Source organism: Gekko japonicus, unplaced genomic scaffold (genome assembly GCF_001447785.1).
Source record: "Gekko japonicus isolate JY-2015 unplaced genomic scaffold, Gekko_japonicus_V1.1 scaffold1465, whole genome shotgun sequence".
NCBI classification, from domain to species: Eukaryota; Metazoa; Chordata; class Lepidosauria; order Squamata; family Gekkonidae; genus Gekko; species Gekko japonicus.
This window is the reverse complement of record NW_015171547.1, coordinates 183,657-198,779: the sequence shown is the minus strand read 5'-3', so window position 1 is coordinate 198,779 and position 15,123 is coordinate 183,657. Positions and strand designations below refer to the sequence as shown.

At 41.1% G+C, this 15,123-nt stretch overlaps 1 protein-coding gene across 1 annotated transcript in view; it reads left to right on the top strand.

Moving 5' to 3' along the window:
* The window catches only part of LOC107117549 (runt-related transcription factor 1-like), a 119,643-nt gene that overhangs the window by 36,512 nt on the left and 68,008 nt on the right, over nucleotides 1-15,123 (top strand). Inside the window, 1 exon segment of the mRNA XM_015419686.1 lies at nucleotides 9,057-9,161. Within this exon segment, the coding sequence (XP_015275172.1) occupies nucleotides 9,057-9,161 (105 nt within the window).

Here is a 15,123-nt window from a genome sequence, read left to right as displayed (position 1 = left end):
ATCATATTCTGGGCGTGGAACAGGGGTCACTGGGGTGTGGGGGGGTATTGGTGAATTTCCTGCATTGTGCAGGGGGTTGGACTAGATGACCCTGGAGGTTTCTTCCCACTCTATGAGTCTATGATTCTATAATTCACCCAGGCTGGCTGTGGGCACGCCAGCACCTCTGTCAGGCAGAAGCGCCTCGGATCCTCCCCCTCCCCTTTTCCTTTGCCCGACTTGGAGGCGAAGGGAAGCGAGAGGGGGGAAAGAATGGATCCCAGGTGCTTCTGCCTGTCAGAGGGGCTGGTGCACACTTCCGGTGATGTCAGGGGGTGTGGCATATGCTAATAAGTTATGCTAATGAGCTCCTGCAGCTCTTTTTCTTCGAAAGACCCCTGAGAGTAACTAAGAAGTGCAATCAAGTGTGTAGGAGTTTAATAAAAGAACTGGAAGATGTGGCTACTGGAAATCACTTTAAGTTTCCGGTACACCTATGTCTAACATCTGCTGAAAACAATCATTGATGCTGTAGGGTGATCAGGCACCACTGACATAAGTTACAAAAATAATATAAAAGAGCTATCTTTTATTTTTATTTAAGAATGGTATGAAATAAAGAACTGCGAATCGCATTTTTGTTGAATTAGTAGTGTTTAAACATTCATAACTAAACAAGTTCCTTTAAATGATAAGAGCAGCTTCGCTACAGATATTGCTTCTGCCTACACTCTGTGATTGGCTGAGGAAAACAGCTCCAGTGTCTTTTAGAGCAATGATCAAGGGGATGGTGTCATCCAGCTGGTACTATGATTCTGAGAAGTGAAACAGCCTCAGTGCAGAAATGGAAGTATACCAAAACATACTCAAAGGTGAAAGTAACTGAATGAAGAAAGTATTTTTGTGTACATTTTAATCACTTAAAAAATCCTGTTATCCAGATTCAGCAGAGACTGTTCATTCCACTATGGCCAGAGAAAAGCTACTGCAATATAGATCAAATTTATCATGTTTATTGTCTCCTTTATTGTATCAGGCAGTAAGGTCTTCATGTTTATAATTTAAAGAAAATACATAAACCTTGAAGAGTTTGCACAATTTTCACATTTTCAAGTATATGGAAGGATTCTTCTCTTCCTGTGTGCACCTCACAAGTTTATCTGTTGTACTGCTCTTATTGATAATGTTTTCCAGGCTAACGTTAACCCAGAAGCACGAACAGTACTCTTTGTGGAAGTACACACTTCTGGGCAGGCACCTATTAGAGGTTGTCTGTGTTATTGCTGATTATAGGGCTGGAATCCATCTCAGAAACCCATTTCTTAGGTTTTGGAACAGTTTTGAAGCATGGTGAAAGATGAATGTTTACCCTGTAAGTGCTCAAGTACTTTCAAGAGAAAAACAAAGCTATTATCTTTGATTGTAGTCATGTCCCATCATTTCAGCACTAAATTTTTCTACATCTTCCACTCTCTCCCACTGTAGCAAGCAATGTTCCCTCTAAGCTCCACAGTGTTGTGAGCAGAAATTCTACCTCATGAACAAAAAAAGCTAGTAGTGTAAAAGTTGTGAGTGTGTTTACATTTGATTATGGTATAAATTAGTTTTTTAGAAGATTACTTCCATAACCTTGAACTATATTTTAAAGAATTATTTAAACAGAGTAAGAGAAAACAGAATAAAGTCAAATTTCACCCACCCCTTTCCACTAGATTGGTAGACCTGGCCTCAGACCATCACTCCGTGCTGAGCCTTAGAAAACATACCAGCACTTGGGAGGGGGGGGAACTCTTGCAGTCTACTTTGTGGGGGGTTTTTTAGTGAAATGTGACAACTAGCATTACAGGTCAAGTATAACAAAGGAGGAACAATCACTGTCAGAACCCTGCCTACCCAAACAAAACAGGAAGTTGCTTAAATGTTATCAACCTGCCCAAGCTGCTTATTTATTCAAATATTTATATCCCACTTTCCCCTGTGAGTCAAGGTAGCTTAAAAATCATACTGAAAAGCATAACAGGGGTGTGCAAAAAATTTTCCTGGCTCCATTGTAGCCTGTGGGGATCATTATTGTCAATAGGCTCCATAGGCTATAATGGAGAATTGATCTGGGGGTATCTGGGGCTCGGGAGGCTGTTTTTGAGGCAGATGCACCACATTTGCAACATAACTGCTGGTGCCTCTCCTGAAACCCCCCTCCCAAGTTTAAAAAAGATTAGACCAGAGGGTCTAATTCTATGGGCCCTAGAAGAAGGTGCCCCCATCCTCCATTGTTTCCAATGAAGAGGGGGAGAACTTTGTATGCTGAAAGCAGTAATCCCTGTGCCCCCTATTAAATTTTTGTGCACCAGCACCCCCTAACGCAGTTTAAAGGGAGCTATGGTAGCAAGGCTATCTTTGTAGAGAGACCAGCGAGAATGTGTGTGGATATGTGTGATGGCAACAGGGCCACTGTAATACTTAGAGGAGATGTCCCCTTTATTCTGTAAAAGCCCTTCTAAAAGTGAGAATGAATATTTGTTAATGTTTGTTCAAATAGTGTGTAGAACAGATATGTGTCCAGATAGTATAGATAGTGCTACCTGTAACATTAACTCTAGTGGCAAGAAACTAGAGCCTAGGGGGATATAGAAACTAGGGCAGACATGCTATCTTAATAACCAAGGAGCTCTATAAAGTATGCAACACAGAGAAATTACACGGTTAAACAATGATGCTTACTGCTTCACTGAAAAACTGGTTAGGGAAATGTGGAAATACAGATTTCGCATAGGGCGTCTCTCAATTTAACACTGCAAAAACAAACCAAACAACGGGAAGGGTAAAAGCCTGCAGTTTAGCTTCATACTTGATAAGTGTAATTTTTGAGACTGGATCAGAGGAGGTCAGATTATTCAGAATTATCTGATAATGTTGCCTTTATGGAGGTCTCACTAAAGAAGAAGGAAAAGTTTAGCTTTGTGTATATTATGACTAAGCATTCTTGGCTTTATGTAAAAGCCAACAACATATTATTTGACCACTGGATCCAAAGTTTCAACAGTACATTTCAAATTTTGTTCAAATTGGAGTGGGAGAAAAAGAAGGATAAGGAACAGGAAGGAAAACAGATATTCATTCTTCTCTCTCTGCAGGTACACAAACCCTGGAAGTGTTCCTGCTATAGTATACAAAAGGATGCATTATTATATCATACTGCACTTCCTCATTCTTTTTCAAAATAGCTATTACTTTTTATTATTCATAGGTTAATATGGGGTTATATCATGGAGGGGGGGCTAGTACGTGGGTATTCAGCTTGTCAAATAAAAATAAATTATGATCATGTTCTACAATGAAATACTGAGTATTCCTTTCTAAAAAAATTTTGTTCAATATAAGGCATAACAAGTATATTCAAGAAGTCAAACCTAATTACTGCTGCAGTTTTAAAAAAAGGGTTTCTAGCCACTCATAAATGTTGATTTTTGTTGTCTCTCCTAGACAGCTTGGCTATTGGCCAAACTTTATTTATCCAGCATTTTGACAGCCACTTTTTAAGCTATCCGCATTTTTGTTGCAGTAATAAGATAGTTTTTTGTTTCTTTGGCACTAACCCATGAATAAGGCCCCCCAAATAAGGCAGACTTACATAATTGGTCACAGTTGCAGCTTTCCTAGTTAAGGAGGATTGCTAATGTTAAAATAATGATCATAGCATTTTTTAAAAAATTTGAAAATATGCCCATGTAAAAATCAGCTCAAGTATTGTAACATTGGTAAAAGATTATACCTAATTTTGTTTGGTCAAATAAGTCACCTCAACTATCTTTGTCAATACTTCAGAGAGGAAAGAAATTGATGGTGGAATACAATGCCTAAACTTACATTGTATTATCAAGTGTCAAATTTGAAAATCATTCTAAAATGGCCACATACTGATAGAAATGGTCCTTAGAAGTTGCTGGAACAGGACATTTCTAAAGTACCACTTAGTTATTTACCTTTAGGGATGGTCAGGAATCACATTTTTGTGGTTCAGTTTGTGGTTTGTGGCTGAACCATGAACTGAACCACAAACTCATATGAACTGGGAGGGTAGTTTGCGAACTGACCCAGTTCGTATTGGTTCATGAGCCATTTAAAGTTTAAACCCTTGCTTTCTGCTCCTGGTGGCTTTTTGCGGGGAGCAGAAAGCAGGGTTTCCAAAACTGAGTGGCCTGATTTCTGCTGCTTGTGGCATTTCACGGGGAGTAGAAAGCAGGGTTTAAATGTCTCCAAGCCATTTAAATCAAACAGCTGAGCAGCAGGGAGTGAACTGAAGAACTGCCATGAACGTTCTTTCACAAATTTTGGTGCCATTCGTGGTGGTTCGTGAAGAGTGGAAACTGCTGTGAACTGCACCAAAATTCATGGAAGTTTGTGGTGGTTCTTCAGTTCATGTACATCGCCATGAACCACCAAAATTTGTGATAAACTTTAGTTTGTCAGTTATTTACCTTGGTATGTCAAAAACCCAATACTTTCAAAAAAAGAGGCAATGAAATCTTAGCAGACCCATCTGGTCTCTCCACAGCATACTACCCCTGTAGCTAATAACACAGAACTGTTGACATGATGTCATCAATGTGCACCAAGTTTTATCCTCTAACAAGTGGCTACCAATCAAGTGAAGTAGGGTGAGGAAACTCATTCAGCAGTGTTATCACAATATGCATTTTGTACAAATAGTTCCGGCCTGAGGTTGCTTCTTTCCTATTACTTTAAAAGAAACAGGCCAAGAGGTTGCTAATTAAACCTTGAAAATAGGCAGGGCACTTGAGAACTGCAACAAAGCCCAGGTGTATTTATCCTTTCCTCGAAGAAGCACACTTCAATTCTGTTCCTTAAGTATACTTTTAAAAAGCATTTCTTTTAGCTCAGTCCTAAACATGTTTACTTAGAACACCCATTGAATTCACTGGACCTTACTACTTTGTAAATATGCTTAAGATTCCAGACCTTCCACACACAAAAAAACCCTAGCTGATCTTCCATTTTTTTGTTTCCTGTGGAAATACATTACATAGAGCACACACTAAAATGCATAAACACTTTTTTGAGTTTTACAGTCTCAGTGTTTCTAGCTGTCAGCCTTATAAATATTAGAGAATCTATATGGGAAATACAAAATTCCTATTTACTTTAATGCCTTTGTTTTATGTATACAGAATCTGATATTAAACATCTTGTATAGCTGTAACATCTTCCATGGTCCACTTGAAGTGCTCTTGAGCCTCTCTGCCCTTGTTGGTATACAATATCTATGTAGTTTAAGTGCGCTCCTATCAGATTTTTAAATCAATTGGTATCTATGCAGGATTTACAACTGCACTTCCATCTCCTGTGTGTGGATTTTTGTATCACTTTCTTTGAGAACCAGCTATGCTATATGAGGTGTATTTTTTGTCCTTCCCACACTATTTTTCCACTGATTATATGCCCATTTAGGAATGTCTTTTTCAATTTTAATCACTCTTCTTCATGCAGAAGTATCTTTTCAGCACTGTAGAGAGATTCTTTTTACCCAATTCCTTTTTCCTTCCCCATGACTATAAATATCATAGCTATTTCTGATATCCTCTGCCCTCCTATGTCTGTTGAAACTAACAATATCTGAGACAATAAGTTGTGTATTTTTCACTACATGGACATGTGTTTGCAAACCAGTGCTAGTGCATATAGTATTACTTTAATGTTTTAAAAAAAATCTGTGGAAGCATCTTTTGGCCATTCCTTAGGTGTCTTGGTCTGGTTCCAAGAAAGAAAAAAAGTTTAGTTTTGTCTCAGTTATAGGGAAAATATAAAAACGTTCTAAGTCTTGATTTATCATCCTTAACATGACTCTTCTACGATGAACCATTATTAGATGCCTCAGTTTTAGGGGATGTATCACTCTGGAGCCTTGATCTGGATGGCCTAGGGTAGCCCAATCTTGTCAGATGCGGGGGTCAGCCCTAGTTAGTATTTGGATGGGACACCACCAAGGAAATCCAGGGTTGCTGTGCAGAGGTAGGCAATGCAAACTGCCACTGAACATCTCTTGCCTTGAAAAACCCGTAGGGTCTCCATAAGTTGGCTGTGATTTGACAGCACTTTCCTCCACCACCATCACTCTGGAAAAAGTACATGTTAACTGTATTAGAAGACTTTATTCAGAGATGGAACTTTTTTGGCATATGATGAAATTGTTGAAATAGTGGAGGGGGAAAGACCATTGTTGGTTCAGTATCTACCGCTCTGCCATTGCTCCACCATATTGTTTTGTTGTTGTTGTTGTTGTTTTTGGCATATGATGAAATTGTTGAAATAGTGGAGGGGGAAAGACCATTGTTGGTTCAGTATCTACCGCTCTGCCATTGCTCCACCATATTGTTTTGTTGTTGTTGTTTTTAAGACATAGGTTTTAAAAAACACAGTTCTGGGAGTATCTTGTATCTCATATATAAAGAACCAACAACACTCAACAGTATATATACATACAAATACAGTTGTTAAGTTCGACTCATGCTTATGTACATATAATTATCTCGGTACAAAACATTCTACAATGAAAAACAACAACAATCTCTGTCGGAACAGTACAAACAATAGATAGAACAGGGGAGAGAAAAAATATCCAGTGAAACTTTCCAGTTCTGTGTGAATAGATCACAAGGTCCCGGATGTATTACGTCCCTTGTTGTGTCCTAAAAGAATTCATCAGATCAATAAGAAACAGTAAATATGTAGAACCACATCAGCCAATGTACATCTTACTAGCAAATATATAATAACTAGGAAATAAGGCACGCGGAAAGAAATGCAATGAGCTCTAGAAAGAGTAAGCAAGAGAAAAGTAAGGCCGTATTGAGGTTCGTGGAGGCCCCATGCAGCAATCTGCCCGGCTGCCTGGGCTCTCACTCACTTGTGTCATGTTGTCTCTCTGCTGGGGCGGCCCCATTGTTCCATGGCCCAGCTGGCTTCATCCCTGCAGCCTCCCATGTCAGCACCACCACCGTGCCGTCCCCCCCAGCAGGAGCTGCATCGCCGCTGTCCCCTCCTCTCCCCCCGCCTCCCTTTCTTCCCCATGACCGGTGCTTGTGTGAAGCTGCAGAGCTGGCTCTGGAGTGGGCAGCGTGGTGGGCAGCCATCCCCTGTCCTCCACCAGGGTGGTTCCCACCCTGCTCTGATGGTGGCCACATGCCTTTTCCGCAGTCCTCCTCCCCCACCCCGCCTCTCAATCATTGTAAAGAGTGCGAGGCAGGCAACGCAGGCGGTGTGTGAGGCAGAGCCAGGTTGAGCGGCCATCACCAGGGAGGAGAGGTGAGGTGGTGAGGTGGTATGAGGAGGGAATGCTGGGTCCGTGCTCCATTCATGGGGCGTGCGAGGGATGGGGGGGCAGCAGGAGAGGACTGAAGCAAGGGCTCCCCTCCCCAGTCCGGACGCTGTGTGTGAGCTAGAGGGAAGGAGGCCCCGGCAATCCCCTGCCCCGCATAGAGTCCCGTCCACCCCTTCCATCAGCTCCAAGCACACTGAGCACAAGACGCCAGACTCTGTGGGCAGGTGGGCAGGACTCCAGCCACGCAGCCATTGGCACACCATCTGACTGACAGGTCCAGGAGTCAAAGGCTGCAGGAGCGTGGGCAAGAGGGACATGAAAACTCTTTTATATATAAGGAGGGATTTCATAAGCACAAGTTCTAGGGACAGCTCTGATGTTTAGCTTAGGATATTTGAAGGATACTCAAGTGGAGACCTGGGCTGTACCATAATTCTAGGCTTGAAGGGAAAAATAGCCACCCAGCTCCATTATTTAAGTACAGCACATACTTCACATGCAAACAACTCCCAAACTTCTTTTCCAGCATCTCTAGTTAAAAGATTTGCAGCTAACCCAACTCTGAAGGCCTTCTGCCTGACATCTTGAAAGACCACTGCAATCAGAGTAGACAGTCCTGTGCTAGCTGATGAATAATCTGAATTTACGGAAGATAGCTCAATAGGGTAATAGCGTGGTTGCCAGGTACCTTACCTCTGGCCAGTGGAGGGCTTTGGGGAGAGTTCCAGGAGGTGGAGGGGACATTGCATAACACCTTTATGTGATGACATCACTCAGAAGTGACATCATCATGCCAGAAACATCATTCGCCCTCAAAACCATAGAGTTTGCCAAAATATCAGAGCATCTCCCATGTGACATTTCCAGCATAATGATGTCACTCCTGGGCAGCCATATAGCTAGCTTAGAAAGACACGCAAGAGTGGTACCTTCAATACATCTCCAGTCATCCCCCTTTCTGCTAGCCCAGTCCTGCTGTATACTACCTAGGTCATGGTGAGTCTTTCAAAAACTCATCACGACCTAGGTGGTATACAGCAGGACTGGGTTAGCAGAAAGAAGTACTTTTCTCCCTTTCTCACAATACAAGAACTCGTGGGCACTCAATGAAATTGCTGAGCGGTCAGGTTAGAACAAATAAAAGGAAGTACTTCTTCACACAAAGACTGATTAACAAATGGAATTCACTGCCACAGGACCTCCTGATGGCACCTGGTACTGATGGCACCTGGCCACTCTATGACAGAGTGTTGGACTGGATGGGCCATTGGCCTGATCCAACATTGGCTTCTCTTACGTTCTTATAACATTCTTGGGTATCATTTGAAAATTATAGTTACTTTTACTCAGAATATGACCCTTTTTTGTACCACTTTAGTTTTCAATATCTATATAGTTTCTCTGAATATTGTAGAATATTTGTATCAATGAGTTAATTTATTTACTTGGAGACCAATGGGGCTCACAGCAGTCTCTCCTTCTCCATTGTATCTTAACAACAACTCTGTGAGGCAGGTCAGGCTGAGTATGTGTGCCTGGCCCAACGTCACATACCAAACTTCCATGGCGGAGCAGGGATTTGAACATGAGTCTCTAGCTCTAGTACAACAGTCTAACCACTATGCCATGCTGGCTATGTGTTATGTATTTTTAGTAGTTTTAGTGCTTTTAAAGATACTAGCAGTAGAGGATGACTTAATATAGGAAGTGTAAGTCTAAATGTCCTCTTATCTTTCAGGGAAGAGCTTCACCTTGACCATCACAGTCTTCACAAATCCACCACAAGTAGCTACATACCACAGAGCCATCAAGATAACAGTAGATGGACCCCGAGAGCCAAGAAGTAAGTATTCAGAAATCACTAGATGCGACCAATAAATATTGGCTTCGGCTGCATTATAACTCTGACCCAGCTATATTTACCAGCTTTTAATGGAATCTGAGTCTTCACCTTGGCTAGCAACCATAGAGAGTAAACTGGGAACTCTGAATATTCCCCTCGAATCTCTCCTTTTACTTTCAGAATCGGAGGCGTTTCAAAAAATAAAGAACAGAGTACTGGAGATAGAGCTAGCCAATTTATATAATGCAGCCAATAAGACCTGCTCTTCTCTTAGCCATGGGATACTCCCCATTGTAGGACTTCTCCCTAGTTATTTTTACCCAATTACAAAGCCCAAAAATCCACATAATTTTTTCTCTTGCCAGGCTTACTGTTTTACCGTCAGCGATTTTAACCAGAAGATTTCAGGGTATACACCTTATTAATAGATATTGCCCCTGTTTAAATGGAACCATTGAAACAGTGTCCCATGTGTTGTTAGAATGTCCTTATTATAACAATATCAGACAAAGTATTTTATCTTCAATCTTATCTAGCATTATGGATTTTCCTGATGCATATAAACTGTTGTTTCTACTTAACAACACTGGTGACAATATAATTGATTCAGTGGCAAAAAATTTATGTCGCCATTTTTATACGAAGCAATATATCGTAATCTTGGGATATTTTAACTTGTAAATTTTTATGTATTTGCTCAAAGTTCCCCCTTTTACAATGCCAATAAAGGTATGATGAGGATGAGATCACTAGATCCTATTTTAAAAAGAATTACAGAAATGTGTGGGAGACGCTCCCTTTTATTCCACTATATTTTAATCAGGCATTTAACTGAGCACTATGCAAAGTGTGTAGCATCTTGGACAGCCATTATACGTATGGCCAACTTTTAAGATTGGGGGAGCATATAGTTTATTAGGAAGTTTGAAAGTTGTAAACCAGACTTGCAATTTTTGAGTAAAGTTTTCATAAAGTTTTTTATGGAAAGTGTCTATTGATGTGGAAACATAGCTGAAATGCTTTCCCATTGAAGAGAAAAAATGGTATAGTATATGTAGAAATGAACAAAGGATGAAGGATAAAAAGATACTAATGTGTGTTATTCAGCATTTTCTGCTCACTCTGACTTTCAATTATTCATAGAAATTTTAATTTCAGAAACAAAACAGCCCTCTTCAGACGTTTTTTCAGTGTTGGCCGACAGCAGAAGTGAAAGGGAGGGGGGCAGTCAGAGAGATGACAACCCCAGTTGTTGTATGCAGCTTATTGTGTCTCATGCTAGTTTCCAACTTGAAAACAGTAATAACTGAAGATGGCACTTAAAGCAGACAGATGGAATTTATTCCACTAAGGCAAAGATTTTTCACAGTTTCACATGCTTGCCAGTTTCTTCATTTTTATCAATTAAGAATGAGTAAATAATAAATGGTATCTCCAGGGATATTTCCAGAAAATATATCTAAGCACAGTGCCTGGAGGGAGGGAAAGCCCCGGAAGCCACCCTGTTCTAGGGCTTATGCAATATGTTCCATTATTACCCAAGGCAATGATTAACCTCTTTGTAGAATGTTCATATTAACATTGAGATGTCTTCCTGTAAATTGAGGTTTGCGGTTTTTTTCTCTTATTCCCCCCACATGTTTGGCAGAGGCAGTAGCTTAAGAAAAGTCAAAATGGGGAGAGCAGAGAAACACCCATGGGACCAAAGTTTGGATTATCAGGTTCCAGATCAATTCTGTGTGAAACCTTGGCATCATTAGCATGAATGGAACTGTGCCACTGACTTTAATCAAACAAAGAAGACTTTATATATTATTTTTACATACTTGTTTTTGTTTTACTATTTCCTTTTCACAACTGCAAGCTTGGACCAGGTTCTCAGTTGCTATAAATTAACGTGCCTTTCTTTTCATACCCAGAGAAAGTTTTTTGGACAAGAGTATGTTTTGCATTTGGGATACACAATTGTCTCTTAAGTTAATATATGTGATGTGATGGAATTTTTTTTAAATTAAACCAAGTTCCTCCATAGATGGGGACAGAGGGTGGCACTGGGAGAGAGGATGTCAACTAGGTACCCCTTAACATGTGGGGTTCCTCAGGGGGCAGTTCTCTTCCCAATGTTATTCAACATCTATATGCACCCCCTTGCCCAGCTGGTGTGGAGTTTCGGGCTGGGGTGCCATCAGTACACTGATGACTTCCAGCTATATCTGCTACCGGACAGCCGCCCAGATGCCATCCTGCATAATCTGGCCAAGGGTCTGGAGGCTGTGGTGGGATGGTTAAAACAGAGCAGCCTGAGGCTGAATCCGACGAAGATGGAGGTTCTGTGGCTGGGGGGAGGTGTGTCGGGGCTGGGGCATAGACTTCCCACACTTGACGGGATGCCACTAACACTGGCGCAATCTGTCAAGAGTTTGGGCATGGTCTTGTATGCCTCCTTAACTATGGAGGCCCAGGTCATGAATATTGCCAGACTAGTGTTTTTCCATCTACACCAAGTGCAGCAATTAGCCCCTTTCCCGTCATGCCCTGACCTAGTCACAGTAATCTATGCTACAGTCGCATCCAGACTAGACTACTGTAACTCGCTCTACCCTGGCCTTCCCTTGAGACTGATCCAGAAACTCCAGCTGATCCAGAATGTGGTGGCGTGAGTCATAGCGGGAACGTCATGGACGGCACATATACAACCTGTGTTGTGCCAGCTACACTGGCTTCCAGTGGAATACCGAGTCAGGTTCAAGGTGTTGATACTGACCTTCAAGTCCTTGAGTGGTCTGGGACAAGTGTATCTTCTGGACTGTCTCCTCTGGTATATCCCGGGGAGACCAGGTTCCAAATATTCTTCACACCAGCTGTGAATCTTGTTAGGCTGCATGCCATGATCATGAAAGCTTAATTGGCAATTCCCTCTATTACTGGATAGCTGTATCTGATGAAAATATCTGAAAATATTTGGAACCTGGTACTTTTTATTTTAACTAATTGAAAATGACAATAGAATTGTACATATTCAGTTTTGATGCTGTAAGACCTGAAGAAGGCGTCAGAAACAAGGTTACACCGGTTCTCATAGTCTTGCAGTCCTGTATCTTTGTTGTCTTTAAGAGTTCAAAGTAGCTTGTGTAAATCCTTAAGCAATATTGGGTGAGATTTATTCATTATTATTTTTTGGATTATTATCTTCTGTAGAATTGTGGTTTTATACCTAAGGTGAATCTGTGGGAAGTTAAATATTAATTGTATTGAATGTTGATATATATAAAATTAATAATACAAGCACAATCCAGCATGGTGGTGTAGTTTTGTAGTTCTTTTTTGGAATCCTTAGGAGTGGCAAGTCATTGTTCTGGGTGGGGTGGTGCATCCATTGGTCCAAGCCTGACCATAGCTTTGAATGTATGACACACACCCCACATACAGTTTTATTAACTGTATGACTGAGTTTTAAAGTATTCTTTTGTGCTGGAAAGAGGGAAGGGCAAAAGAGGATTGTTAATTCATTCTTTTACTAAAATCACCAGCAGTCAACTCCTAGTCATGTATTATTTTCTCAAACTCAGAACCAATGCTCCCTCTAAGCTGTGGAGTCTTGGGAGCAAAAATTCTACTTTGTAAGCTACTGGCATTAAAGTTGTGAGTGAGCGATTTGGCTACTGCATCCTTCCTGAGCTAAGACAAAAATGTGTGAGTCGAAGGCTCAAAAACTGTGAGCTAGCTCACACTAAATCATCTTAGAGGGAACACTGCTCAGAATACAGCAATACCGCTACTACTAATAACGTAGCTTTACCTTTATAGTTCTCATTTGGTACGTTTCAGTTATAATGCCTTTATTTTCCATATTGAAAAGCTTCTGAAACTGGCACATATTAATTCAAGGCATCTGAAACTGGCACTTATTAATTCATTTTGTTGGAGACAGTACTAGAATGACTTTAAAATTATTTGCCATTGCTGTGAATTTATAATTCACAAACAGAATTGACTTTTTATGAGTGTTTCAAAGGTCCCGTTCACACTTGCCGGGAAACGCAGGGGGGAGGCGTGGCTGTTTGCACCGGCACAGTGTGTCCCGCTGCAAACATGATCAGACGGCAGTTTCCTTCCTCTACGCATGTTCCCGGCATACTCCAATGATGCAAGAGGAGCGCGCTGGAGCAATCACACAAAGAGAGTCCGGCAGCGGCCGGTCGCAAGCCGTTTGCTACTGGACTTTACGAGGTAGCTTTTTACTCCGCATCTTCGGCCGGCTGTGACGGGTGCACTACGCTGGCCAAATGTTGCTGTGTGATCGCGCCCTTATAATCCGCCCGGCATTCGTGCTGCTCCCGCGGCAACATCTGCGTCTGATCGGGGCCTAAATTAGGTATTTCTTTCAAGGCTATGTCAGTTATTACATCTCTTCTAATAAAAATGTATCTCCTATATTCTAATTGCATGTTTGAGGCTGCATCCTAAGGAAACTTTGCTAGAAGTAAGTCCTATTGAATAAAATGGAACTTATTTTGGAGTATTATACTGAGCAGTAAATAGAACCAGGTACCAAATACTCTGATCCTATTTATACTTTTTTGGAAGTAAATTTTAATTAGTGTGGTTTATTTCCATTTAGATGCAAGTAGACTTATATAAAGTGGTTAAGACGCTGAACTGCAGACCGGAATGTCGGTAGTTCAGTAGTTCGAGATCCGAGTGCCGCATGATAGAGCGAGCTCCCATCTCTGGCCCCAGATCCTGCCAACCTAGCAGTTCGAAAGCAAGAAATTGCAAGTAGATAAATAGGTACCATTTTGATGGGAAGGTAACAGCGTTCCATGCACCTCGACATTCAGTCATGACCACATGAACACGGAAACGTCTTTAGACAGCGCTGGCTCTTCGGCTTGGAAACGGAGATGTAGTATGAATGGGATAATATGTACAACAGAGATGAGCACCACATCCCTAGAGTCGGATTTGACTGACTTTCGAGCAAGGGAAACCTTTACCCTTACCTAGACTTATATAAGGTGCTCCTTTAGCTAAGAAGGTCCCAGGCCATAAAGAATAAAATCAGCATCTTAAATTGAGCCAGGAAACAAATAGGCAGCCACTACAGCCATTCTAAAAGTGGTGTTATGTGCTGATAAAGACAAGTTTTACTTAAAACATGGACTGTCCTATTGTGAACTAAATGTAGTTTTTTGGTTGTCTTTAAGGACATCCACACGTATAGCAGATTGCTGCAATCCAGTGGCATGGATTAGCAGTGCTAGGTTGGCAGAACCTTGGCAATGAGGCAATTTGCAAACCAAATAAAGGTGAAAGAAGGAAGTTCTGGCAACAGCACTAATTATTTTCTCTGTTGAGAGAACCAGATCCAACCGTACCCTGGGGCACTGTTTACATTGCCTGTTAGTGACAGGGTCACCCAATCTAGTGCTAATAAAATAATTCCTCATAGATTTTCATCCTTCCCAACAAGCATAACATCCATTTTATCTGGATTTAGAACAAAGTTTGAGTCCAGTGGAACCTTTAAGACAAACAAAATTTCATTCTGGGTATGCATGGACACTTTTTCAGATACGTATCTGAATACATATTCTTCAAATACATATTCAGATACATATTGTGCATGCACATGAAAGCTTATACCTGGAATAAAACTTTGTTAGTCTTAAAGGTGCCACTGGACACACATTTGTTCTGCTGCTTCAGACCAACATGGCTACCCACCTGTATCTGGATTTAGTTTCAGTTGTTTTACCAGGACACCCAGACAATTGCTTAGGGCCAAGAGGGCACTCTCTGGATTTGTCCATAAAGAAAGATAGAGTTGGGTGTTACAAGTGTTCCATCAAGGCTCCAAACAATCATATTCAAACTTTTAACATATATACTTGACGGCACTGGTGAGAAGATCAAAAGCAGTCCAGTTTCTTGATTTTGGGAGAGGGGGGGCAGTAGTTCT